This window comes from Barbatula barbatula, assembly GCF_947034865.1.
Source record: "Barbatula barbatula genome assembly, chromosome: 11".
In the NCBI taxonomy this organism is placed as follows: domain Eukaryota; kingdom Metazoa; phylum Chordata; class Actinopteri; order Cypriniformes; family Nemacheilidae; genus Barbatula; species Barbatula barbatula.
In genome coordinates, this window is record NC_136774.1 from 11,678,355 (window position 1) to 11,704,829 (window position 26,475).

The 26,475-nt window shown below is 37.2% G+C and overlaps 1 protein-coding gene across 9 annotated transcripts in view; it reads left to right on the top strand.

The window, feature by feature from the left end:
• Positions 1–26,286, top strand: part of kcnip3a (Kv channel interacting protein 3a, calsenilin) — a 48,608-nt gene extending 22,322 nt beyond the window's left edge. For 3 of the 9 annotated variants that reach the window (XM_079467441.1, XM_079467439.1, XM_079467442.1), the window contains exons 2-9: positions 252–426; positions 21,351–21,475; positions 23,081–23,150; positions 23,251–23,321; positions 23,400–23,507; positions 23,582–23,686; positions 23,999–24,061; positions 24,779–26,286. In XM_079467441.1, the coding sequence (XP_079323567.1) occupies positions 252–426; positions 21,351–21,475; positions 23,081–23,150; positions 23,251–23,321; positions 23,400–23,507; positions 23,582–23,686; positions 23,999–24,061; positions 24,779–24,826 (765 nt within the window). In that variant the 3' untranslated portion in view covers positions 24,827–26,286. Of the gene's footprint in view, positions 1–251; positions 427–3,487; positions 4,035–7,233; positions 7,343–15,533; positions 15,768–20,697; positions 21,476–23,080; positions 23,151–23,250; positions 23,322–23,399; positions 23,508–23,581; positions 23,687–23,998; positions 24,062–24,291; positions 24,671–24,778 lie in introns of those variants that run through there. The other 6 variants (XM_079467440.1, XM_079467438.1, XM_079467437.1 and 3 more) reach the window with 5 other exon arrangements.
• The last annotated feature ends 189 nt before the right edge of the window (positions 26,287–26,475 follow it).

Sequence of the window (26,475 nt, forward strand, 5' to 3'; positions counted from 1 at the left end):
GAAACCTGCTGTTGGCTGTTATATTGTCATAAGTTAGTTGACAGTGGTGAGTAACCAATATAATAGCAGGGAAGCCAAAAATATAAACAGTACGTCAATCCACGTCTAAGCAATGTCACAAGTCTGTCGTCTGTACACCATCTGTTTAGTTTTAAACACGATTAAACTATACCAGTATTGAACATTCTGCTGTTTGCTGAATTAGTTTAAGTACAAATGCATCTAGTAAGACTGTGTTCTCTCTCTCCCAGGAGGATGGCAAGGTGATGGATGGCAATCTGCTGGGTGACGCCAACGGGGTGGAGCCTGGCACAGGCCGACAGAAGGAAAGCGGCAAATGGCAGAGGCCACGCTTTACACGAAAAGCCCTAATGAGGTGCTGTCTGGTCAAATGGATCATCGCCAGCACCGGTCCCAAAGAGCAAGGTGAGACTGACAGTAGAAGTGCATACAGTACATTTATTTTGGGATGCAACGAAACATTCATTCACATAATCCATACAAGGGTTTGAAACTGTGAGCCTTGGGTCACTCAACAACCTTTCTCTTGAGGTGAAATGGAAAATGTAAGCAGAGTGTCAACAAAGTCCATGTGACCCAAAAATATGTTTTATTCAGTCGCTGTTTTGGCTCATGATTTGTTTCCAGTCAGTTTAGGTCCTAAGTTCTTGGGAAACAACTGGTTTGTATAAGTTGTTGAGATGTTTGAAATGAGTCTTGGCTAGAGATGGGTGTGATGGAGAAACTGAACAGAGCCTTTTCGAATGGAAACATTCAGAGATTTATATTTGCGAATTGATGTGAAACACAGAAAGTGGAAATATCATATTTTTAAATTTGGAGGCGACAGAGCGACTGTAGATTATTCATTCCCCAACTGCTGATTTAGGCACGTCTTCTTTACTCAGAGACAATGTGGAGTCGAAACGTGAAGGTGTGCGTGTTGACTGTGGATGGATAAAATTTTCAGTACTGTGGCACATAATGTATGATTGTGCCGCGCGGCTCTATCAGTGACCTGATAATGTCCTCTGCAATTCGTCACAGAAGGCTTTTATCTTTAACGGAAACCATTATGAGAAAAGGGAAAAAATGGTTTGCAAAAGAATGAAAAGGTGAACAAATACTATTAATAAGAAATGTTTTATTGTAGGTTTAATCAATGTTGATGTGTGTGTGTATTCTACCAAATAAATGACACAAAAGCAGTCTGGATTTAGACACACAACAACAACATGTGGTGCTAAAAGTAATTCTTGCAAAAAACACAAAACAAACCTACCGTATATGAAAACAGTGTATACATTTAAAACTGAAATTGAAAATCTAAATACATAATGATGCAAATAACATCTTAAAAACAGTAATAACTCATGTGCTGACACCTCCTTTCGCTCTCACCAGCAGAGGACACATGCTGTGAGATACATTAAATGCATTATATTCTCTACCCGCTACGATCACAGCCTTGGCATCAGTAAATGAGACCCCAGGCATCTTGTAAGCACAGCTGTCGGGTCTCGACCCCAAGAGGGTGACATTGATCAAACAGACCTGAGCAGAAGTTTCTCGGTTGATCAGTGCCACAGCCTTGGGAACAGATTCAGGTTGATTGGATTTCGATCGATCGTGGTTGCCACTGTTTTCTCGTGAACTTGTGCTTTCCAGTTCATTAATGTGGTGCTATCAAACCATCAAAGTTTTTTGCTGCCTGTTCCAAATTTACTTCTATTAGTGCTGGCAGATCAGTGGCAGGACAGTTTAAGACATATCAGTTCTAATAGTTCACCTGCTTATTTTATATAATATAGGCCTATAGCTTGTATGGTATAGTATAGCTGGAGCTGGTGAGGAATATACAAAGTTTAGGGTCATTTAGGGTTACTTTGCTTCTTATTGTTATCACATTTTGGAGTAACAGCACAATAGCTCAAATGAGTGAATTATGAAATAGTGTGACTAAATAATTATAAAATGAACCCTAAATATATTGTAGCATCTTCCGAGTTGTCACCCTTTTCCTGGAATTTGCACAAATGTTTCCATGGCGTTTTATCAGATAGCTTCCTAAGATGCTTTTTAAACCGTCATTTTGGTAAACCCATCTGTTCTGGGCTCAGCCCAAATCATCCATTTCAAAACATTCAAATAAACAAATTTGAGTTTTGTGACAAAAATCTAATATGTTCTAACAGTTATATTTTTATCTACAAAAATCATTTCAGACATTCAAGCATACGCCTTCAGATCAAAAGGTTTTGTCACAGTCGAGTCAGACGTAGGGGGAACAAGAACACGATCGTGAACGGAGGGCTGTGTGGTGGGGTGCTCCCAGGCCATCACATGTCCGACCCTGAGATTAACCATTACTTGGCTCAACCTAAGTGCGACAAAGTTACACGACCTATTCAACAAATTGTTTATTTAATTAAATCAATATACAATGAAATATGAATATAATATTATTATGAATTAAATATCATATCAATTGTTATATTAATAGCCAGCCAGCCTGACAAACAAAAACAGTCCGGAAGTTAAGTTAACTTCGGGCCAGGTGCGTGTGTCCGCTGAAACTAAGATGCTAAGGCAGTTTGGCATAGATTTAAATAACTAGAGGCAGCATTAGACTTTGTGACAATGGGCCGCTACACATAAGACCGCTTGAATGCAGCTATGTTTAGAATCTTACTTTACTGTTTGATTACTAAGTGACCTTCCCATTGTGTTGAGAAGTATATTTTACAATGCTCAACCGTTGCCATCTAGTGGTTTAATTGGGAAACATGACAAGTGTGTCTGCTAAATAAATAACTGGATGGTAGACGATTTACACGTCCGCAAACATAGAATTCTTAAAGAAATGCTTCAGGGACAGTTAATTCATCATGGTTAGTCTTTGTAGTTTATTTATTTGTTTTTTTGCTGTATTGTTATTCATAAACATACTGAAGAATTAGACTCAATGTTAAATGCGCTGTCATTTGCAGGTGGCTTTGAATAAAACCTTCTGCTAAGATGTATGTGAATATACGGTAAAAGGGCACATAAATATTTGGCCAAAGAGAGAATAATGGTGGGGTGGTTGTAACACAAAAAATGTCATGCCACCATTAAAAGAACATGGTACTGTAGACAGGAAGAGGAAATAAGAGATTACTTCACAGATGAGAAATCAGAGAGGATTATGGGAAGAGTGAAAGGTGAGACACAGAATGTGAAGTGTCACAGAATCAGGCCGGTGGCCTTATCTTGATAGATACTGTACACACAATCTATCTAATGTCTTCCCTATACTTTGACTTCGCGTGACTGTAAAGCATACGTGCGTCCTGCCGTCTCCCTCTCTCTCTTTCTCTCTCTCTCTCTCTTTCTCTCTCTCTCTCTCTCTCTCTCTCTCTCTCTCTCTCTCTCTCTCTCTCTCTCTCTCTCTCTCTCTCCCTTTCTCTCTCTCTCTCTCTCTATCCCTCAGATCAGCTTATTGCTCATAGCTGACTTTAATTCCTAGGCATTTGTCAGGATTTCTTCAGATGTACATAGAAGTCTGTCCGAAGCAGTTTGGATCAGGAGGTGTCATGTTATCCAGATAACAAATCAGCTGTCTTCTGTATTGGGTCACATTGAGTCTTTTCGGCTCTGAGAAACAGAATCTCGCACCGGATACCAGACATTCTGTATTGTTTTGTTTGTTCTTTGACAAAAGAAACTCCTTTTGACTGAAGTGTGATGGTGTTGTCATGAATTGAAGCTTGCCTGGTTCAGAGTCTTTGTGAGAAGTTTGGAGGACAGACACAGTGAAGACATCGTCTGAAGTTTTTAGACATTGTCCACTCGCTATTTTCGTTTTGTGAGTTTGTTCGTTCGAGAGTGTTTGTTTGGTCAACAGTAATAAAGTGGCTCGGTTTGTTCAAGAGGCGTTATACAAGGACAAGAAGACATGGATGCACTGAATGACTGTAAGGATGAGTGTCAGAAGGAGTTGACCAGCATGCTCAGCTGCTTTTTCGGTTTGGTCACTGGCTCTTTTTCCCAAGGTACTGCTTTAGTTTTTTTAGCTTTGCACAGTTTCACAGTTTCAGATTCGCACCATTTTGACCACGTTTTACAGTTATCGTCAATTTAAAAAAAGCAAACAAATGTACAAATAATATTACTTTTACATTATACAAAGAGGCACAAACTGTTGTAAAAAAACTCTCAAAATGTCACAAGGTCATCATCAACATTGAGGTTTTTATTTGCTGTTAGTCTTATTTGGTTTGCCATTCTTTAAATAATGTAAACAAAATACATTTAAAAAAAGATTATATGAGCAATAAACAATAAATCAACATCAAAATGTGACAGAAAATGTATAAGGTAGAAAGTAAATACAAAATAAGTAATAAGTTTTATAAAATAATGCAAGAATGGATGAAGCACAATATTATCATTACAAGTTTTACTATTGGGACTAGTAAACTTATTTTTCTACACTGAATAAAATATCAATTCAATAGTTTATGTTATAACAAGCACAAATGTGTCATTTTAATGTTTGGATACAATCATAAGACATTTCATGTTTAAAATACAATGTTGTATATTGATTTAGTCTTAGAAAACAAATCTAGTAGTTTTCAATAAAAAGGCACCATGATGGAATGAATCATTTTTAGAAGATAAGAACAGCTGGTTAGTTGGGAAATGCTTCTTTACAATTTCTTAAAATAGATCTGAGGCACTAAAGAGTCAAGCACGCTGGTTTATGGTGGGTCAGCAAGTCGGTTTTGTGGAGAAATTGTCCCGCGTGATGTTTTAATCTGCTGATACTGCAGTGATTTAGTGTAAATCTATCTCTGGCTGAAATACAGTAATGTTGCAATGTTACGCTGTCACCGTGACTGTGTGTGTGTGCGTGTGTGTGTGTGTGTGTTTGTGTAACAGGAGCCCTTTAACTTTCCCAAAGTAACAAACCGCTGTGCTGCGTCTCACTGATGCAAGGACAAAATCATGACAGAGGCTCAAGGCTCCACCATTTCACTTGTGTTCAATTTGTCTTATGTAAGATGCGCTTATCGGTGTTCATACCTCCCAAAGTGTTTATTGGGCCAGACACTGAAGAAGTGTTCTTTGTGCAATGTGATCTGGGTTCTAGTTGTATGTTTAACTAAATCACATAGCTTAAAAAGAAGGGATACCCAAATCAAATTCCTTTTGTGGAAAGTCCTGGACCACCATCCTCCCCTTAGATTGAACGCTACCCACACATCTTGAGAGTTTGAAGAGTAAATGTAAATGTAAAAATACAATGGAATACAAAAATAATTTATGGAGAAAATAATGAGTCACATATAGTATGTGGCTTTACTATGTTTAGCTCCTCCCCTTCTGCAGTGTACAGAAAGCGCATGCAGTATCCCACGTACCACGCTTTCCCATACTTTATTACTTCATAATGGCATAGAATAGTCTGTATCTATACAAATTGAGAAACACTTTTTAAAATAATATAATTTTTAGAAGCGAAAATCTAAAAGAATTAAATATTATGCAAAAATGCAGAAAAATATCCATAAAGCCCATTTAAACATTGTGATATATACAACCAAATCTATAAATACCGTATATAAGAACCCTCTTACTAATTTCAGTGGAATTCTCCACTAAACCAATTTTTCCTGTCTGTTATGTGTTTCCTGTGGGATCTGCTCTCTGCTTTCCTGCCTCCCAATAACAGTCAATTAGCTCTGAATGGAGACATTTACTGACCCATTAGCTAAACATTCTTGACTGTGTGTTCTGATTTACACCACGGAGACCGAGAGAGCAAGTCGATTTAATTTTCATTTTGCACATTAAAATAGAAGATGTGAACTGAGAATGAATCATTATTAACATTACAAACCGCTTTAACAGAAAATGGAAGCCACTATAATCTTACACTTTGTTGCATCGTCAAAGTGCATTCAAGGCAGGTCATTCATAATTGAGAAGAAATTCCAGAAATGTGCAGCTCATATTTACCTCAATGGGGAAAGCGCCTCCGAAGCTTTGGATGATATTATGTTCCAACACACAAAAATGTATTTTCGTAACAAGTTCTTCGTTCTAAGTAAACAAATTCAACTGGCTCATTTCACTTTGAGGCAGGACTTTCATCATAAACTTTTATATCGAGCGCTGCCTTTAAAAAAGGAATAAAAATAACATAAATGTTTACATAAAGTTCTGCTAATACACTATACTGTATTTATCAAGAACAATTAAGTCTTAAACAGAAAGGGACTAAATGATCATTTTAGAAAGTTCTTTGAATGTGTCACTTGTTTTACGTGATGTTACGCTGTGTACGCTCAACATTGTTAAATGTGTTCAAAGACTGTTTTACAGCTTGCGTGTCAGATTTATTTTAAGTCTATGGGACAGGAAAGGAAATTGCTGCGTCAGGATGGGCGATGCAGGTTATGCATCAGAATATAATCATAAATCTGCTAAGTAAGCATTTACATGTCCCTCAAATAGTCGGATCGACTCGATCTTTCCTCTCATGTTTCAGCCTTCAACCAGGTGAGCACATGAGGACACAACAGGGGAGAGACTTGTGACTGTTGTGGTTGCGCTACAAAGAGTGATTAGACACCAGCGCCTCGTTGTGGACATTGTGTATATTACACTGCAGACAATGGGGTTTATCTCCATGCTCGTGACACTGAATCTGGTCAAGTGCTAATCTGTCTGGTAGATCAGCACATCCATTTTGTTCACCAGCAAAAAAAAAGGACTGCCCTAAATCTCATCTACCGTATTTATATAATAAATCCTCCTTATAGACCCTTTGGTCTTGGTTCAGCTCGGGGATGTTTCGGCAAAGCGTAAAATTAAAACTTATATTAATATGTTTACCTCCGTGAGGGGTTGTGAAGGAGAAAAGAAAAAAACAATATTTCAAACAGACGCACAAGAGCGTGTGTGTTTGTGAGGGTGTGTGTGTGTCGTGTTTTATACGAAAGGTCATCATTGCACTGAATCTTTGAAGTGTCCCTGTCACATGTACATCTGAGTGTCTGACCCATAGTCATCAAACAGAATTCTTAGTGTAGTCTTTGACTCACACACAGACACATACACACACATTGGTGGTCAACTGGTTTCCGTCAAATATTTGTATGTGGCTCACTCTCTACACTGTGTTGAAAACTCTGGCAACTCAGTTTAATGTGATTGACACCGATGTGGTTTCATCAGCAGTCTATAATGGGAAGTGTGATGGCTACACTTTCTTTAGAAGCGCGTCGGCGTTTCTCTCGTCCCAGCTTCCTGTCTGATTGTAGACACAGCACAGCTCGCTATCACCGCTCAGGTAACGTCTCCTTTCTGAGCTCTGTCGCTTTGTACTTGTTTATAGTATCCTAACTAGTTATAGAGCCCACACACTCAGTTTGAAATGAAGCGATAAGCCAAACAAACAGTTGAGCGCATTCTTTATTATGTAAATAGTTGTTTGTTTACAACGTTGAGTTTGTTTTATAAGATGAAAATATTACATAAATCAAACACAAAACGTTCTGCATAATTGCATGATCATTGGACAAGTTTTACAATTAATGATCACCTACATGACTACTTTTAACATTTTGAAATTCACATTTGCATTGACTATACTGTGAAATACAGGTGCCTTATTATAAGCATGACTAAAAACAATATTCCTTAAGCAGATGAATGCATCAAATCTCATAGATATTTGATTCGATGACATTCATGGGTGCGTCTGAATCCAATTGTATGCTACAGTCGTTCATACTCTCATAGATACATTTCACCCCTTGCTCTAGAGTTTCATAGACAGAGTTTCTAACAGTGGATGGGTTTAGACTTTCGTAGACGGTGCTCATCCTGAAAGTGCCATTATCTGGAATGGTTGCTGAAAATCGTGGACCCTTAAAAAGAAATGTACAGTATTAGAACTGAATTGTCACAGAAGAACTTAAAACTATTTCCAATAGCTCCAATAGTTTGTCTACCCATTGCAAGTTAAGAAAGGATGTTTATTAAATGTTACTGAATAAAGCCTATAGAAAGGTTATATATGCATGTATTCAATTAACAAGCTGTCATGCTACCTCTTGTGCTGATTTGTATGTAGACCTATATATATGTGTGTGTGTCTGTGTCTGTGTGTGTCTGTGTGTGTGCATGTATACGTCTGTTCGTGTGTGTGTGTTATAGTTAACCCCAAAATATCTGTCATCCTATATTTACCCTTTGTGTCATTCAAAATCTCTATGTGACTCTTTCTTCGGTGGAACACAAAAGTAGATATTTAGAGAAATGTCTCTGTGGTTTTGTGTACTGTATATACAGTGGAAGTCAATAGGGACCCACAAAGTTTGGTTACACCCTTCTTCAAAATAGCTTATTTTGTGTTCTGCAGAAGAAAGTCATAGAGCTTTGAAATGAAATGAGGGCGAGTAAATTATGAAATAATTGTAATTTTTGGGTGAACTATTCCTTTAAAGACTCTTTTCCAACTTGCCTGTGTGTCTCTTGTGCTGCTGTTGGGATCAGGTGGGTTAGAATCCTCATGTGTGATTTCTGCGGGATGTGAGATAAATTACTGTTCAGGGCATTAAAAAAGGCAAATAAATGTGTGCGTGTGTTGAAGCCTCGTAATCTTTTTACCTGCGCTCCCGTTCGGTATGGATCTCTTTAAGCAGTTAAGCAGACAATAAAACGTAAACACCATCAACACAGCAGCACAGATGCAATATTGCACCGGTAAGATCCAGTCTGAATGAAAGAGTAAATAATACAAATTTGCATTGAAATTCATGGCAGCTCGTGCACACCATGTCATCGTAGCAAAAAAGGACACGCTAAATACAAAAAAAACTGAAAATCAAAAGTACACACACACAACAGGAGTGTAAAATTATAGACTTTTGGACCCCACTGTACATTTTCTAACAGTTATGTCTAGAGCTTCATACAGGAGCACTATATCACATTTACGAGCAGATGATGCCTCTTAAAATGCTTTTTGGCACTAGAATGAAGTGTTCTGAGGTGAGTGTGACCGGTGGAATGTTACAAGAACATACTTATCATTGAGAACGGAGTGTAACTCTTTGGTGCCTCTGGACTCTGAAACACTTAGCAAGTACATATAAGTAAGAAATGTACATATAAAACATTAAACGCAGCTCTTAAATCTTAGTCAAATCTTAAGCGGTAATAGTTTCGATTTCTTAACTTTAAATAGATGCTTTGACTAAAATGAAATCTTACAGTTTCTGATCTTTTTAACGTGCTTTGTTTTAAAGAATCAGGTCTATCAAACTTTTCAGTCCCACCACACAAGACCAGCATGACATTCTTATAGCATTTTATACCTCAGAGCTAGAGGTTCATTAGCAAATTTAAGTTAAAACATTTATTTTTACAAAAATTAATCTACTCACTTTCACTTTGTGTTGTATGTTTGAACATGCTGACAAAACGTCTTGCTGTTATGAAGGTTACCAAGTGTCTTCACCTTTGGGCAAAAACAAGATACCCCGCCTTAAATATACCACAGACCTTCTGTGGTCATCTCCGGATGTAAAAATATTCTGACTGAAAACAAGGTGGTAGATATTTGCATTCATTTATTGATTTGCTTTTATCCAAAACGACTTTTTTGTCTATACATTTTATTTGCATCTATGTTCACTGCGGTCCGAAGCCATGACCCGTGAATATAATGGTCTACCAATTTAACTACTGACAAACAGACTGATACACCCATAAGACAGTCAGTCAGTCAGTCAGTACTATCAATGACCATCAGCTGCACCTGTACTACAGTATGTCGGTCAGTTACTTTCCTAATTATATCCCGTAACAAATACATATCTTCATATCTCAAAGCTTTGCTCAGTAATATGTTTGTCCAACAGAGGGCATTGTAGCACCCCTGAAGTCAGTCTGAACTCCAGTTGATGATCATATACTGGAAATCACAAACCTAGTTTTTGCTCATATTTTCGATCTGCCATGTTAGAACAATATCATCTCTTTAGTTAAACATTTGGCCTAATTTTAGTCTCCTCTATTATTAGAATTCCAATGATATTTTCAATACAGACTGTGGCTTATTTTTAGGCTACAAGTCGTTCTGATTTTGTTAACTGTTGCAAGCTAAATAACAAATAAGAGAAGAAACACCCAGATAGGAATACATTTGAGATACAACATTTAGAGCATAATTTTCTGGTTTAATCTTTCTTTAACAGAGAATGTTGACCGTCGTGATGCAACTATTGTTAACTGTTGTTCGGGGCCGCAAAGGGGTGAACTAGACTGTACAAAAACCAAAAATTGTGGCTAAATAAATTATATATGATAAGATAAAAAAATGAATCTCTAGACTAAATCAATTGAAGTACATAAAGGCCCAATTTCACCGGTTCACACGGTTTACTTAAGCCGGGACTATGCTTTAGTTGAATTAAGATATTTATATCGCTTTAATATAAATGCTTTAGAAGAATACATTACTGCTGTGCATCTTGAGACAAAACAATGGTACTGATATATTTTAAGATATTTCTGGGCAAGTTATATTCAGTGAAGACGGGTCACAGGCCTTGTCTGTGAAACCGGGCCAAAACATTTAGATTAATATGGAATAACATTATATCAAAGTTACATAAGTACACATAAATAATTAATATATTTAACAATTCATTACAATTGTGAGAAATAATATAGATAATGTTTAATAATAAATATTTTGCTTCATGGAAACTCATGTAAGTTTTGTAAATATAAAATCTAGATTTTTTTCTTAATTCATTTTTTAGATGTATTTTAAATTTTGGGATGGGGTCCCTCTGTGGCATCTAAAAGATTGATGTCCGGTGAACCAAAGACACAAAACCACTGTGAGATTTCCTGATAAACGTGAGACCACTGAAGCGAAAGGTCATTTGATACGTAAGCAAATTGTCTGTGGAAAATAGATGTGTACGTGGCTTATCGAGAGCAATTCAATCAAGTCATTTCCTCTGAGGAATCCTTCCAATCGATAGGAATCCCTCCCATATTCCCAAACTTTTCACGTCTTGTTTGTTTTGTAAAAGTTCTGTTGTCAGTGCGTTCCAGGATGTTTGTCATCCAAAGCAGATCCATCACACCTCATTAAAGGGAGAGAGACAGCGAGAGCACTTCTGTTGAGTCTGAGGATCGAGAAAGCAAGCCAATGTTTGGCCTGTGAGTGCTTATGTATTAGATAGAGGACCAGTTGCCTTATATCAGGTTTCATTACTGTGTGCACAAACTTACTGAACATGTATTGGAGAGTGCAGTGTTTGTATACATTGAGATATTACTGGACCTCTGAAGTAATGGACATTATACTGTGTGTTCAAGGGTTAAATTTGAAGGATGGATGGTGATGAGAACTGATATTCTATATGATCAATAAGACACTAGGTCTTTTTTCAACTATTTTGTTCTGGCACAGTAACAAATTCCTATGAGATCCTATGCTGTACTATTTTACGAGGTGACTAAATCGTATGAATTTGCACAAGTGTACATTTTAGTATGATTTGCTTTTGTGGCAGTGACATTTACAATTAGGGGTGGGGTTGGGGAGGGGCTTAAGTATAGCTTTATAATAGTACATTTTTGTACCACATCGGGCAAATTCATATTAATTAGCCACCTCATAAAAAGGTTATGAATTCCTGTGAGATCAGGTCGCACAGTCCTGCTTAATCTAGGTTTTTTACTTTTCAACACAGTTTAATAGCAATATATAAATCTTTTACGAGGCTAATTCGTATAAATTTGTACGATCTTATTCGTGCGTTTTTGTTTGATTTGCTTTTGCGCCCGTGACGTTAAGGTTAGGGATAAGGTTAGGGGAGAGACGTCAGTGTTACCTTTTTCCAATAATCGTTCATGTTTGTATGATTTACATCATACAAATTCATACAAATTAGCATCTTCGTAAAATGAATTTAAAATGAATGCACAGTCCTGATTAATCTAGGTTTTTTAACCTATTTTCAAGAACCACAGCAATATGTACTGTAAGTCTTTTATGAGGTAGCTAAGTTGTATAAACTTTTACATTCTTTTTCTAATAATCGCACATTCTTGTACGATTCGAAATGTATGAATTCGGGAGTCAGATTCTTCACAAAAAAGTTATAAATCCCTTTAAAATCAGGTTATTACTTTTGACATTTAGCATAAACCAAATACATTTTCACAAGTACACATTTTCGCATGTTTATGGCAATGGTAATTGTTACTTTTCGCTGTATTTATTCTGCTTTAACGGACGTTTAGTAAAAACATGGCTGGCGTATATGTATTAAATACAGCCGTGGAAAAAAAATAAGAGAGCATTTCCAAATTATTTTCTGTTTTATTCTTTAAGCGATACAACAGTCATATTTGTACATGCATTTGGAAAAGTAAAAAAAAGCATTTGATTACTTTTATTTTGATCACTTTTTTCATGTGTCTTGTCATGCTGTCAGTCTTTCACATTGCTGTAAGATGACTTTGTGTCACTCCTGAGGTTTGATTTTGTTCAAATTCAACAGACACTGGACTTGAATGGTCACAATACATCTAGAAATGCTGATCTAATAAAATTTTAACCAATTTTTTTCATGGCTATATGTGAATATACAATATCGTCAATGCTCCGAGTCAGGAAACTGAAATAGTTTATAGGTGTTAAAAGTTAATAGGAGACAAATGCAAATGCAAAAACGAAATCAATTGAAAAAGTAAACAAAGGATATTCATTATTTTCGGGGACCTTTTAAATTGTCCTTGGACAATTAGATCACTGCCTAAAAATAGGTTACATAAAGTATTATCGTTCGCTCCACCATAGTTCCCTCATGTTTTCCATGATCTCATCTCCAGATCGTAGGGTTCCCCCTTATGTAAGGTCCCTGTTTAACCCCTGTGCTTGTTGTAGTGCCATTTACTGTGAATGGATACTGCAGCACTGATGGATAAACCCAAGTTTTGCCATTTGTAATCGGAGAGCACTAGATCAATACTCAGGAAGAACATCTGCCTTTTAACACATGAAATGAAAAGAGGGGGATGGAATTGTTCCAATTGAAATCAGAACAGCATTGAAGAAACATTTTCAAATCTACTCGCACTCTCTTGGCTGATGGTTCTTTCCTGACTTCCAAATATCTAGACCAGCTGTGCCAGCCTTTAGATTGAAACCCTGTTTCTGGACTGTCCCTGTTGAAGTTCGAGAGTTATGTTAGTCTGTAGTGTCCTGTCAGCAAAAGCTTCATGCTGCAGCCCCTATTAAGAAGTGTTCATCTTCTAATGGCATTACTGGAACCTCCCCTGTCCTCCTAAAAGCTTGACATTAATTCCTATACATAAGAAGCATTTCTACTGACGCCAGCCATAAATACAGCTGCTTAGTGAAAGCATGCATTATAATATTGAAATTGAGACATGAGAGGCATAATAATGATATAATGTAAATTGTATCTGTTGTGATCTACAGTATTAGAATTCTTATTTTCTTAGACTATTTTTTATTCCATTGACATCACTGGCCTAAGGTGGTGTCCGACTGTATTACTCTTTATTCTTTATTTTTCAAACATTTCAATAAAGATGCATTCTCCATTCAGAAATATTTGTTGCAAAATTGTTTTATCAGAAATCAAAACCTGGTATCAAACTTAAATACTTAAATTCCAATTTCTTCATCTATTCCAGTTTATCCTGTCAGATCGTGTCAATTTCTTATTTGATTTAGAATTGCTCCTATGACCCTGTTTCATTGGCATCAAACAGCGTTTGATCTCACTTTTTGTTCGGTTGTCTTAAAGCTACCATTAAGACCTTATTGATCCCTTTATCTAACCGAGCTATTATGGCTCTCTCCTCATCTCTCGCCTCTTCTCTTCCCTCTCCGTTCCAGACAGTTCTTTTCCTTACAAACAGGAGTACCTGTGTGCTAATGTCATCTAGTTGTCCCATTCCACGCAGAGGCCTTTGCTCCATTTCACTCACGTGAGAGAAAATGCTTCTTATGGAATGGAGACGTGGGTGGATGGAGGCTGGGAAATGGGTAGGGGAGGGCGTCCCTGGAATTTGATCCCCCTAGTATCTCTCCGTCTCTCCTGCATTCTACCCTGTTTGGAAATGTAACTTTCCCCCAGGTCCCCAGACGAAGGAAGAGAGAGGGTGTGAGAGAGAGAGAGAGAGAGAGAGAGAGAGAGAGTTTGTGGTCAGTAAACTGACAGAGGACCAGTTCTCGCAGGGGTCTGACTCGCAGTCAGGGGCAGTGAAGGGGCGATGGATAAAAGAAGAGATAGAGCGGTCGTAGATGAGCAGAAAGGAAGAGAAACTGAAGGAAGGGTGGAATGGACAGAGAGGTGAAGATAAACTGGTCACTGCAGATTATTACAGGACAACAGAGGGCAAGAGAACCCAGGAAGGGTGGGGGAGAGAGAAAAAGAGCGTGAACCATACAGTAGAAGTTGAAAGAAGAGGTAGAAGCACTTGATGCTGAATCAGAAGCAGAGGAAAAGATGTGAGCGCTTGAGTGATAGCAGCACCCACGAGAAGGACGATTAGAAGACAAACCGCACTGTCAGTAATCTACGGGCCACTCCCAAGATTTTAAACTGGACGTAATGAGCCATTTTGAAGCCAAGACTTTGAAGCCGGCCAAAATTTAAGGACCCGGTCCTGGATATGGACGCTACGCTACGTTCCATGAAGGACTTTCTTATTTTTAACTTTGCCACGGGGAGGGCCATGTAGCTTTTCTGCCGATTTTCTCCAACCTGGTCTGATAGACAAAGAGGCCGCCGGATGCTTTCATCGTCCAGGTCATGTCCAGACTGTCGCAGCGACAAAGTCAGTGCCAGATGCTGATTCTAGATTTTGATTTTTCTCAACGGAATATTACTTTAATGACTGGTACTTGGACTGTGAATCCAGTTTGAGGCGGCAGGGTTTACTTTTGTTTCAAATTAGGTTTCAAACCAAATCAAGAAATTGAAGATTCAAGAGGCACTTAGGACTCGTGAAATACGATCGTTTTGACAGCATAATATAGGAACAGCGCGATCACGGTTCTAAAGTGTGCTCGAGATCCAGCGAATCTCCCGTGCCTCTTATCTCACGCTGTTGGATCAACAACCTCCAATATTGCGAAACCTGCAGCGTTGCCACAGCTCTCGTCTTTGTTGACACTTGCAAATAACATTTGCTGCTCAGAATGGCTTTTACACATCTGGACTGTGTAAGTGCGCTGCGATCCTGCTCTTTATTTATCCAACTGGGCTTTCAAGAAGAATGACCTAACATGGAAAGACCGACTTCTCCTCTCTTCTCCAAAATAAATGTAACAGGACAGGATTCCCATGTGCACAAACAACTGCCGGCTTGACGTCCTGCTATAAACATACCTTGATTTTCCTTTTTAATATTTATCTGTTGAACTGATGAAATTGAATAGCTGCTATGTTTTGGTGTTCACCCCTTCATGTGCTACCGTTCCCATATCGGCCAGTTGGCTTTGTTCCTTGTTAGTATGCACAAGTGAGACCATCTCAGAGATAAATACTCTGACTTCCAGTAGTTCTTGAAGTTCTCGTGCCAAGAGCCTTAAATCAACGCAGCCATGAGTATTCAGGGAATGGAACTGTTTGCCATTGGAGTGGTCATCGTACTGTTTGTGGCCGTCCTCAAGCAGTTCGGCATTCTGGAACCCATGTCACTGGAAGGTAAGTGGAGCATTCTAGAACCGGGGTCCTCCCCTTTGTTGTCATGGTGATGTGATTGACCAATGAGGCCGGTGGGACTGGTGCATCCCGAAGATGGAGACGACAAATCTGATTTTACGCTGATGTTTGCATTAATGCAAAGATAATGCGATCGACTAACAGCTACAGTATTTAACATTACTTATGAAAACAGTTATTGAATGTTCCCATCGCATGATACCAGTTTAGTTCAGTTTGCTAAGAATGGCCTCAGAGGATTTGAAGGTCATTGGGTCTTTCTCGATTAGGGGAACATCATTTTTATAACACTGTTTGCTTTGCCATAAGCAGATATAAACAGAACACATACCTGTCACATCACGTCTCACAGCCATGTTGTGTATGCAGGTTTATTTAGCTGAACTTAAGAGGCCTACATTTTTGATAAGCAGAATTTTGATCCTAAAAGTACAAAATGTTTTTTTATAGGGAGATGATTTAGATGTAGAAAATACGATCAGCCCTAAATAAGCCACTCAAAGTATGTCTTTATTTACAGTTCAATTTTACTAGTTTTGTAAAAAAAACATTGTTTTATCCATTTTATTATGTTTTTCTTTCATTTTATTATTTATTTGTACACTTTTTATGTTCCTATTTAAGTGTAATTTAAATTTTTTGGTTTAATTTTAGTTTCTATTTATTTTCAGTTCATAATTTTGGTGCTTCAAATTATTTTAGTTTATTTAAAAATTTCAGTTAGATTTCCAATAATATTTTTTTTAAATTAACAGGAATGTTTTAGTAAACTGCAATAAACCACAAACCACACAAGTAATGAATGTGTGCCATCAATATTTAATTGGAAGTAGATTTTAAAGGTTGCTGAGGTGCACAATGTGATTTGTCGTTCACATATAATAAGAGTCGAGAGGTTTTGTGTCCTATAAATTATTCCAGATGAGTAAACTTACAGAATGACAACCGTGATGTTGGTGTAAGAAATACTCTCGCTCTCTCTTTATCTCTTTTTTCTCCCTCTTTTTCTCTCTCTTGCTCTTGCACTCTCTCTCTCTTTCACTCTTTGAATCAAACCCAGTCTAACATTACCCTTCATTCATTATGTATGCCGTATCGAACAGACTTTCTTTACGGCTACCTAAAAATGGGTGCGTTGGTCTCTGTTCTGGGTCCTGAAGGGCACTGTCCATTTTCTTTTCACCCGTTTACTCCATCAGACACTCTCATCATACCTGCCCAGTCATTCAGTTCTGGACATTTCAGTTCTAGCCTAGTTTTCTGTTGTGTCTTGAACGTGCACTTTGCCACATATTACCTTGCTTTCTATAGCTCAACTAGTGGAGCATGGCACTAACAGCACCAAGGTCATCGTTGGTTCGATTCCCAGGAAATGCACATAGCCTACCTAAAAGCTTTTATACACTAAGTTGCTTGTACACTGTAAAAATTATGAATATGTGTCATGACAATATCTCTATTTACAGTAATTCAACTTTTCAGCATTCAGCTGTAATTCCTATTGACTTGAAATGACTCGTACAGCCAGTTCGATTATACTTGAAACTACTGAAATGAACTTTTATGGGATAATTTACTTACCCTTGTGTCATCCCAAACCCCAGACTTTCTTCTGCAGAACACAAAAAAAGATATTTTGAAGAATATCAGTAGCCAAACATTGGCCCCCATTGACTTCCATTGTATGGACACAAAACATTTTTCAGAATATCTTGTGTTCCAAAGAATAAAGAGTCATATACAGGTTTTTAATGACAGGAGGGTCAATAAATTATGACTTTGTGTGAACCTAGAATGGTTGGAAATGTTTACAGTGTATAGAGGTTAATGTTATTACTGTATATATTTATGTCATCACTTCAAACTACACAGGCATATTGAGTATTACAGTAAATATGCTACATGTGTATAGCATTATTTTAGATTATTGCTTACAATTGATACAATGTTCTTTATATTATTATGTGTGTGTGTGTGTGTGTGTGCGTGCGTGCGTGCGTGCGTGCGTGCGTGTGCCTTTCGACTGTCATTGACAAGTAATCTCCGAGGGCCATTGGTTCAAAGCACTCAATTATTTGCAGTTTAACACCAAACTACAGGTTAATTCAAGCACCTGTCATTGAACCTTTCATGGTTCAAATGCTGGCTGCACTGGATAAACTACCACAGTTCAATATGACCTCACATTATTATTATTAGTAGTACTATACATTACAACAGTAATTTATCATTTTGATCATTTTGAGTGCCTCCAATTCCAAGAATCAAAACCAAAGGTCAAATACAATACAAGTATTCAGTGTAAAGGTACAAGATGCAATACAACAACAATTCAACAGATTGAAATAAACACATCATCCTCCAAAAGGGTCCGTGTACCTGCTGTAATCTATACATCAATCTTTTTCCAGTATTGGCCCACAAGCCAGACCACCCAACAGATGACGTCACCAGGACTCTATTATTAGTCTAACAACATTACTAGATCTATTCCTGCGCTCTGTGTGTCAGGAGAGTGAAGTTTATTTTGGGTTTGTGATTGGATTTCTGGCTGTGCGAATCTAATATGTAATCAGAGATGGTAAAGTATTACTTTTGAAGAGGAGCGTGTATAAAGATCGATACGGGGAGATTCAGTTTCAGTCAGAGTAACATGAAGGGGAATATGATCCATCAACCCTTATTTATTCAACTTGCGTGTTTCAGCTACTCTTTGTTTTGTGCAAACAGTCTGCGGTGCCTTTGATGAGTTAAGCATCAACCACCAGAGGGCGATGTTAGTTGTGTTTAAATATTTTTCACTTACAGTGAAAGTTCATACAACGAAAAAAAATGTCATTATTTATTTCACTCTAATGTTGTTCAAAGCTTGTTTATGAACCTTTCTTATGTGGAACACAAAAGAATATGTTTTGAGAAATGTCTCAGTGGTTTTGTGTCCACACAATGGGAGTCAATAAAGGTCAATGTTGTTTAGTTACCAAAGTTCATCAAAATATCTTCTTTTGTCTTCTGCAGAAGAAAGAAAGTCATACAGGTTTGAAATGACATGAGGGTGAGCAAATAATGAGTGAATTTTCAATTTGGTGTGAAATGCTTTTGACCTCTGAAGTGCTTTGGACCTCTTAGTGAACAAATAAAACCAAATCCTGACTTTTCATATAACTTTTCAATAACATTAGTGTTATTGCTGTTGCTTACATCTAGTTTCTCAAGATTAAGGGTTTAGAATTTATGTCTTGTAGTTTCTCTGTGACAAGATCTATAGTAGAAGAACTCAAGTGTGAATGTGTGTACATGTGAGCTTCAGAGTGCTATTCCAACTATGGTAACAACCTTAAAATTCCTTGAACTTAAATATCACACCTGATAAAAACAATTTTTGAGCACAAAGATTTATATAGGCCTACCATTCATTCAAAATGTAAAGCTCTGCTGTGTGAACTTTAGTGTGTGAAATTCTTCTAAATATTTAGTTTTTATTGTCCAAAGATAAAGTTGAAGGCTAAATGGGTTTCCGTTTAAATCTACAGTAACTGGGACAAACTTTTCCCTCGAGGGTGTTTCATACGATCATATACGAGGTGAGAGTTTTTCCTCAATTCCCTCTGACAATTACGAGCCAAAGATTAAATAGATGTGAGAGGAAGAGAAGCGAGAAAGAAGAAAGCAGCCATCTAGACTCATTTTGGATACAAGGCAAATATTAGATGACATCAGTACTATATTGTGTCATGAAGGCAAAGCGTTCAGGTGCAAGACTGGCTACATTCGTTTCCCCCGGTTTTATTGCCTCTTTGGAGTCGAATGGATGTTTATCACAAGAGGACATCTCCCCATCCTTTTCCCTCGTGGGATACTTTTTACAGGATACTTATATTGAATTTATGAAGCTTCTTCTGTTACGGAGGGAACTGACCGCGAAGATCAGTTGCGGGAGTTTTTTAGTTGAAAGAGCGTTGAGGAAGAGTGTGTGAGGATGAGTGTGAGATGGGAAACAGAAGGTTTACAGACGGTGGGCATCGTCTGCCTGGTCTTAATGTTTCTGAAACTCATGCATCTGCTCGGGCTCATAGATATAACTGAGACAGGTGAGAGAGGAAGAAAGAGATCGAGAAAATGAACAGAAGTTCGAAGATTCAGTTCAGGGAAACTCCGTCTTTATTTGACATGCTTAAAGATGGACTTCTTTGTTTTCTGAGAGTTTGTTTCCGAAATGAGATAACTCATAACTTATAACTAATATCATGTTTTTTTTAAATGTTAACATGTTTTTATTGTGATAGTTAGCTGTATTTCTTATGGCTCAAATCAAAACAAACCAGCTGCAGTTTAATTGGTATTAATTTTGGGGGGAAAAAAATATTTTAAATCTCATTTTGTAACCAAACCCTTCTTATATATATTATATATGTATATATTTTACAATTGTTTGATATAAACTTAATCTTTAATAAATATTGTAAAATATGATCTAATGAAAAATATAATGCCATAGACTCTCGATTGCCTCAGAAGGTTTTTACCATAAAATGATGTCGACCAAACAAAATAAACAAACAAAAACTAAGGGTTGAGTCCAAATATGTTCTACGGTCGACAGCAGGGTATACTGTATGTTGTATCTGTAATATTTTCTAGTGAGGGATATTACAAATCTATAATAAGGTTTTGTAAAATGGCTTCATCCAATACTATATGTCCTTTCACCTATAGGCCGCACAGAAGTATTTGACATGTATCACACACAGTCATTGTTTCATTAACCATCATTCTATTTTAATCTTTTGTAATTTAGCACATTTTGACTTGACTATCTTCTCTTTTTTCCTCTTCTCGCTTTCTCCAACCCTCTCTGTCCTTCATGTGCCACCCTGTTTCACCCTCGGTTTGTTTGTTTGTTTGTGCAAAGACGGTGAGTCAAAGCACCTGTCTAGTTTAGTTTTCTCTTCTGTATCTGTATCTTTGTTCTTTTGATAGAGTTCTTTATCATGTGATTGCTGACTGCAATAGCTGATATCTTATCACATTTTGATAAAATTATTTCATCCAGTTACTGTTGTTGTACTTTTGAATTACATTATGTACAAAATGCACTAAATCTTAGTTTAATGATTGATAATTCTAATAATAATAGCTTTTGTAGTACTATAGATGATCAATGCACAGGGACTTCAGCCTCATTAAAAAACTAAAGGCCCACATATACATGTGCGATCACATGTGTGAATTGGAATGACAGGCCCTAAAAAGAGATACTGGACATGAAAATGCTACATACGTTCAATCACATTGTTAAAGAAAGTGTTCCCCGTCTATCAATCCAAACCAAACCACCTCTCTCTCATTTTCCCCTACTGCCTGGTTTCCATTTTTATGCTAACTCTCTTGCTTTCACTTCCTTTCTTTTCTCTCTGTTTCTCCACGCACTGTCTTCCTCTTTTCGATGCTCTCTCACCCCATCATGTCCTACATCCCACATTCTCCCTTCCCAACTCTCCATTCTCTCCCTCTCTCCTTTGCTTTTTTCTTTTCCTCCTCTTTTTTCCTCTTTCTCTCCGACAGACAGCAGTGACAGTGACCTCGAGCTGTCCACGGTGCGACACCAGCCTGAGGGTCTGGAACAGCTGCAGTCTCAGACCAAATTCACCAAGAAGGAGTTGCAGTCCCTGTACAGGGGCTTCAAAAACGTAAGAGTCTACTAAAGGTGGCTCTGGGTTAGTTAAATGTGATAGCTTTCCTGTAGCTCAGGGGTAAGAGCATTGTGTTAACAATGCAAGGCTGTGGGATGGATCCCAGGGGATTGCACATAGCTATGTATAAATGTATAGGACAATGCAATGTAAGTCGCTTTGGATAAAAGCGTCCGCCAAATGCATTCATGTAAATGTTAGTCAATCTTGCTGGTCAAACTTGATGGATGCAGAAAAGATGCGTTTGGTAATGAATCTGAAGAGTCTTCATTTGAATGTGAATTGGGTTGAACCACACAACGGCCAAAGAGCCTCTCATCACAAAAAAACACGAAAAACCCAAACTTCAGATGTCAGAAATGGTTTTGATATTGTCCCTCCTCTAAAGTAAGTCTTTGAAGGCATGTTTTCCATAGTGAGCCAACCCAGATTCACACTATTTGATGAACCAAAAGTGTATGCCTGAACCAGTTATATACAGCACATACTGTACATACCTCACTATAGCGGTTGTTTCTCTGGGCTGCTACATTGAACATAATCTGACAGAGAGTCAAAGCTCTCTAAGCTGTGCCTCTGCAAGTGTCATGTGCTGTTTTATGAACTAAAACATTGTCATTGCTAAACTACAGTTACTAAAAATATATGATTCAAGTGTGCTATTAGTATTCTTATTTTAAACTTTAAAAGCACTCTACTTTCTCTCTACTTCTCAGACACTTATAATTACAATTATTAAAAGTATTCTTGACATAAACTGACAGTAAAGTATATTTGGCCTATACACAGTTGAAGTATACTGTTAGTATACCTCAACCTAAATGCTTATTTCATTTCAAAATATGGCGTGTTTACTCTTTTTTTTCACTACTTTCACTAGTTCGCTAGTTTACTAAGAGTATACTTTAAAGTCTTACTTCATAAACTAAACAATACTCGTGCTAAAAGTATTTAACTACTTTAATGTCAATATACAGGTAAGTGTGCTTGTAATATAGTTGCAGTATACAAACAGAAAAGCTAGTCTTGTAGTAAAAGTTTACTGTTACACGTAAAGTATACATAAAGTATACCTTTATGAGCCAGATTGGTTGAAAAAGTACATTTACAAGTATATAGCTGATAGATATTAGTATACTTAAAACATATACATATAAAGTCATCTTAAATATACTTCAACCTTTGAATTTGAAAGTGTATATATTGTGTGTTAAAAAACATCTTATTTTTTACAACGAGAGGCTGACATCATGGAAAACTCATTGTGAGTGATGACAGAATGTTAATGTGGACCAGCCTAAAATAGTGTATACGTGTAGGGACTCACCTGGTCTAAACAGGCTACGATTTTTGTAATATTTCAAATCCTTCACCTCGAGGCAACATTTTGTTATTTAACAATGACATGAAAAGTTGCCCTGTTACATTTATACAAGTATGTACTATGTATTACAGTATATAGGGCAGAGTTTTCTCCTCAAAGCAAAGTAGCACATTGCACTTATTTAAATCTTCACCAGCTGCTGATGTGGCACAGAGAGAATTAGTCTATTATCTGTTTAATTAGATGTTTAATTAGATATCCATGTCTTTCCATTTCAGGAGTGCCCAAGCGGTTTGGTCGATGAAGAAACTTTCAAGACCATCTACTCTCAGTTCTTTCCTCAAGGGGGTACAGCAGATTCCATAATACACATGATCACTAAATGTTGTCCATAACCTCCATCAGGAACTAATTTTAGGATGCTACCTTCTCTTTATCGTACCCTCAGATGCAACCACATACGCCCATTTCCTGTTTAACGCATTTGACCTTGACAGAAATGGCTCGATTCGCTTTGAGGTGAGAATCTCAGTTGTTTTTAACATCACCCTTCAGTTGTTCCTTTTCATCACTGTCTGATCTCTGTCGGTGCTGCAGGACTTTGTGATCGGTCTGTCAGTGCTACTGAGAGGTACTGTCACGGAAAAGCTCAACTGGGCTTTCAACCTTTACGACATCAACAAAGATGGATACATCACTAAGGAGGTGCTTACTTAACCTTTTTGTTTTGATGATCACTTTTACTATTCACCAAATGGATTTGTGTCTGCGTGTTGTAGGAGATGCTATTAATCATGAAGTCAATCTACGACATGATGGGCAGGTACACCTACCCCAGTGTGAGAGATGATGCCCCATCTGAACACGTGGAGAAGTTCTTCCAGGTACCAGTAGGATGCAGTTCACACATTGAAGCGGAAAATATTTCACCGCTCTCCTTCTGAAACCATATATTTAGGTTTTATTATTTACCGTGAACCATTATTGTTAGTCGTTCTTTATGTTTGTCAAATATCTAACCAATAAAAAGGATTAAAATGTGCTTGTCAAGTTATAACAACGAAGTATATTATCATTTAAAAAGTACAGTGTTTTGATTTCCTGAAAAACTGTGAATTTGGGCACCCGAGGTTTCAGAAGGACACCAATTATACTCAATGTTCACAAATTTCAGCTCATTTTTCATTCTCTTATAGAAAATGGACAGGAATCGAGACGGTGTCGTCACTATTGAGGAGTTCATTGAGACCTGTCAGAAAGTAAGTTTCTGTTTGCTTTTATTCAAAGAACGTATTCCAATAAACAATATAAGAAAAATAAAATAGAATGGAAACTGGACTTTAAATTTCCAAAGTGCTTTTTTCTATAATGGGGACTTGAACTTTTTTTAATAGTCCAAAGAACCTTTTACTTTACAAAGAACCTTTTGTGAAACAGAAAAAGGATATTAAAGGTTATTAACGGAACCATACCATGCCTTTATTTCAAGTGCTCAAAAGCAGAAGTTCTCAACAAGGGGGGCTGTGGCCCAGAAGGGGACCAAGGCTGATTTCCAAGGGAACTTCAAGATGACCATTAATTTAAAATAAAGACAATATTAGCACTAACAAACATTTAAAAAAACTTAAACCAAGATATGTCTTATTATTTGGCTCTTTTTATTATGAACACATTTATTTTAAGTTTAAGTTCTAAAATATTTTATTTGATAGAAATATGGGAAGCGGACCCTTGAATATCATTGTTTATAACGGGGGGCCTTGGAGTCAAAAAGGCTGAGAACCCCTGTTCTGAAGCCATGTAGCTTTCAGTGTAGTTTCACAATTTTTCACTGTGTGGGGAGTTGTGTGACATTAGTAATGGGACATCAATACTGAGATTGAATGTTATGAGACGTGAGAACTCTGGGACAGACTAACCTATTAATGCAGTTTATTAAAAATAGTCATTCTGGTTTGTTATCTTTTGCCTTCCAGGACGAAAACATCATGAACTCCATGCAGCTCTTTGAAAATGTGATATAGATTGTGGGTGAATCTAAGCTAAAAAAGAAACCTGATGTCCCAAATCACTGTCTATATACCAAACTAGCACAGCAGTCACTCTGTCTTGTTCTGTAGCACTATTCTCCTGCCTGCTGCACTCCATAGAATCTTATAGACCACGTAGCCTACTGCAGTACGGGCTCACCGATTTTTCTTCACAGCAGGACTACTTTTAAAAAGATAGACTGAATGGCTGGGATCTTCCTGTTGTCAAATACTGGCGTTTGGTGGAAATTTTGGATCAAAATGAGGAAATGAAGTTGCAAGGCCAAGTTTTGTATTACTGGTTTATGGATTCCAATGGAGTCTTCAACATACGTATGAAAACCATCTCCACCCTGGACTGCTTTCTTCTGCTTTGCTTTGTGAATAAAGGAAATGACTCAATCTCAACCTTCCAAATAACATAGTTGCCGTAAAAGGGAAGTACGGTAACTGTGGATTATAATGGACCGAATGGATCCTTTAGCACTGATAACAATTTGAAGCACACGAAAATGAACAGCAGAGATGCCAGAGAATACACTCAAATTAACAAAATAAATGTGATGATAACAGAAAAAAACAAGCATGCCTGTCCAGATGTGTGAGATATTAGTGATTTCTTGCATGGAGACTGACAAAGTTGTACATTTTCTTCCTTGTAAGCCAGTAGGTCCCACAAAAGACTGTAAGCAAGCTAAAGAAGCTGTATGTGTGAAGTGAACTAGTGTACCAGTGTTTTTAAGTTCTGCTCAAACTTGTATTGCACATATCAGTGGGACCAGAATGATTTGTTTGGTCACATTTGATTCTTGCACAGCAATGAGGTATATAAAAGGTGTATATTTAAAATATAGGCATTTTAGTCTGCTTTAAATCGGACTGGTTATGTGTTTTATGTTCGGGAATGTATTTATTTGTCAAGCAGTGTGTCAAGTGCAATGCAGGGTTTGGGCGTGAAATGCCCAAGTTAATAACGTGTTTTGCTTATTTTATCATTTAAATAAATAATGTGGATTTTGATACTGTATTTAGCTGAGATAAATATATGAGAGGCTTGGTTTATCTTTATATTTTGTTAGTTATGCCCGTAAAAGTTATATTTCGTTATTTTGTGAAGTAAAGTATGCACGGTTGGAAATCAACTTACTCTTCCATGATCATTGCATTCTCAGGAATACAGTGATGTGCAGTTGTTGTAAATTTGTGCGCACATGACATCCTCTTTGTATCATTTTCACGTCAATTATTAAGACCGGTGGGCAATTTCAGTATTGTATGACCCACCCGCAGAGGAAGAAACTAAATTATACAGGTGAGTAAAAGTCTGTTTTTGGTTTAGTTGCCGTTTTTGTAGCAATCGTTAAAGCCCTTATTTATTTATTGAGTGTTTATTTGGTTGGAACAGATACAGTTTATTGTAGATCAAATGAATAAAAAATGCACTACTATTGATGAAAGCTGAGTTTCTTTTAATGTGTGTGTGGGTCCACTTCCTTTGGTGACATGGGACGTCCTCATTTATAAAACCCTTTTAATGCTTGTAAAATAAAACAATACAATTTTTCAACATTTGACATTTTTAAGTAAATCAAAAATAAAGTCTCCTCTACATTTTATTAGCGTCTAAGCATATATGTAATGCA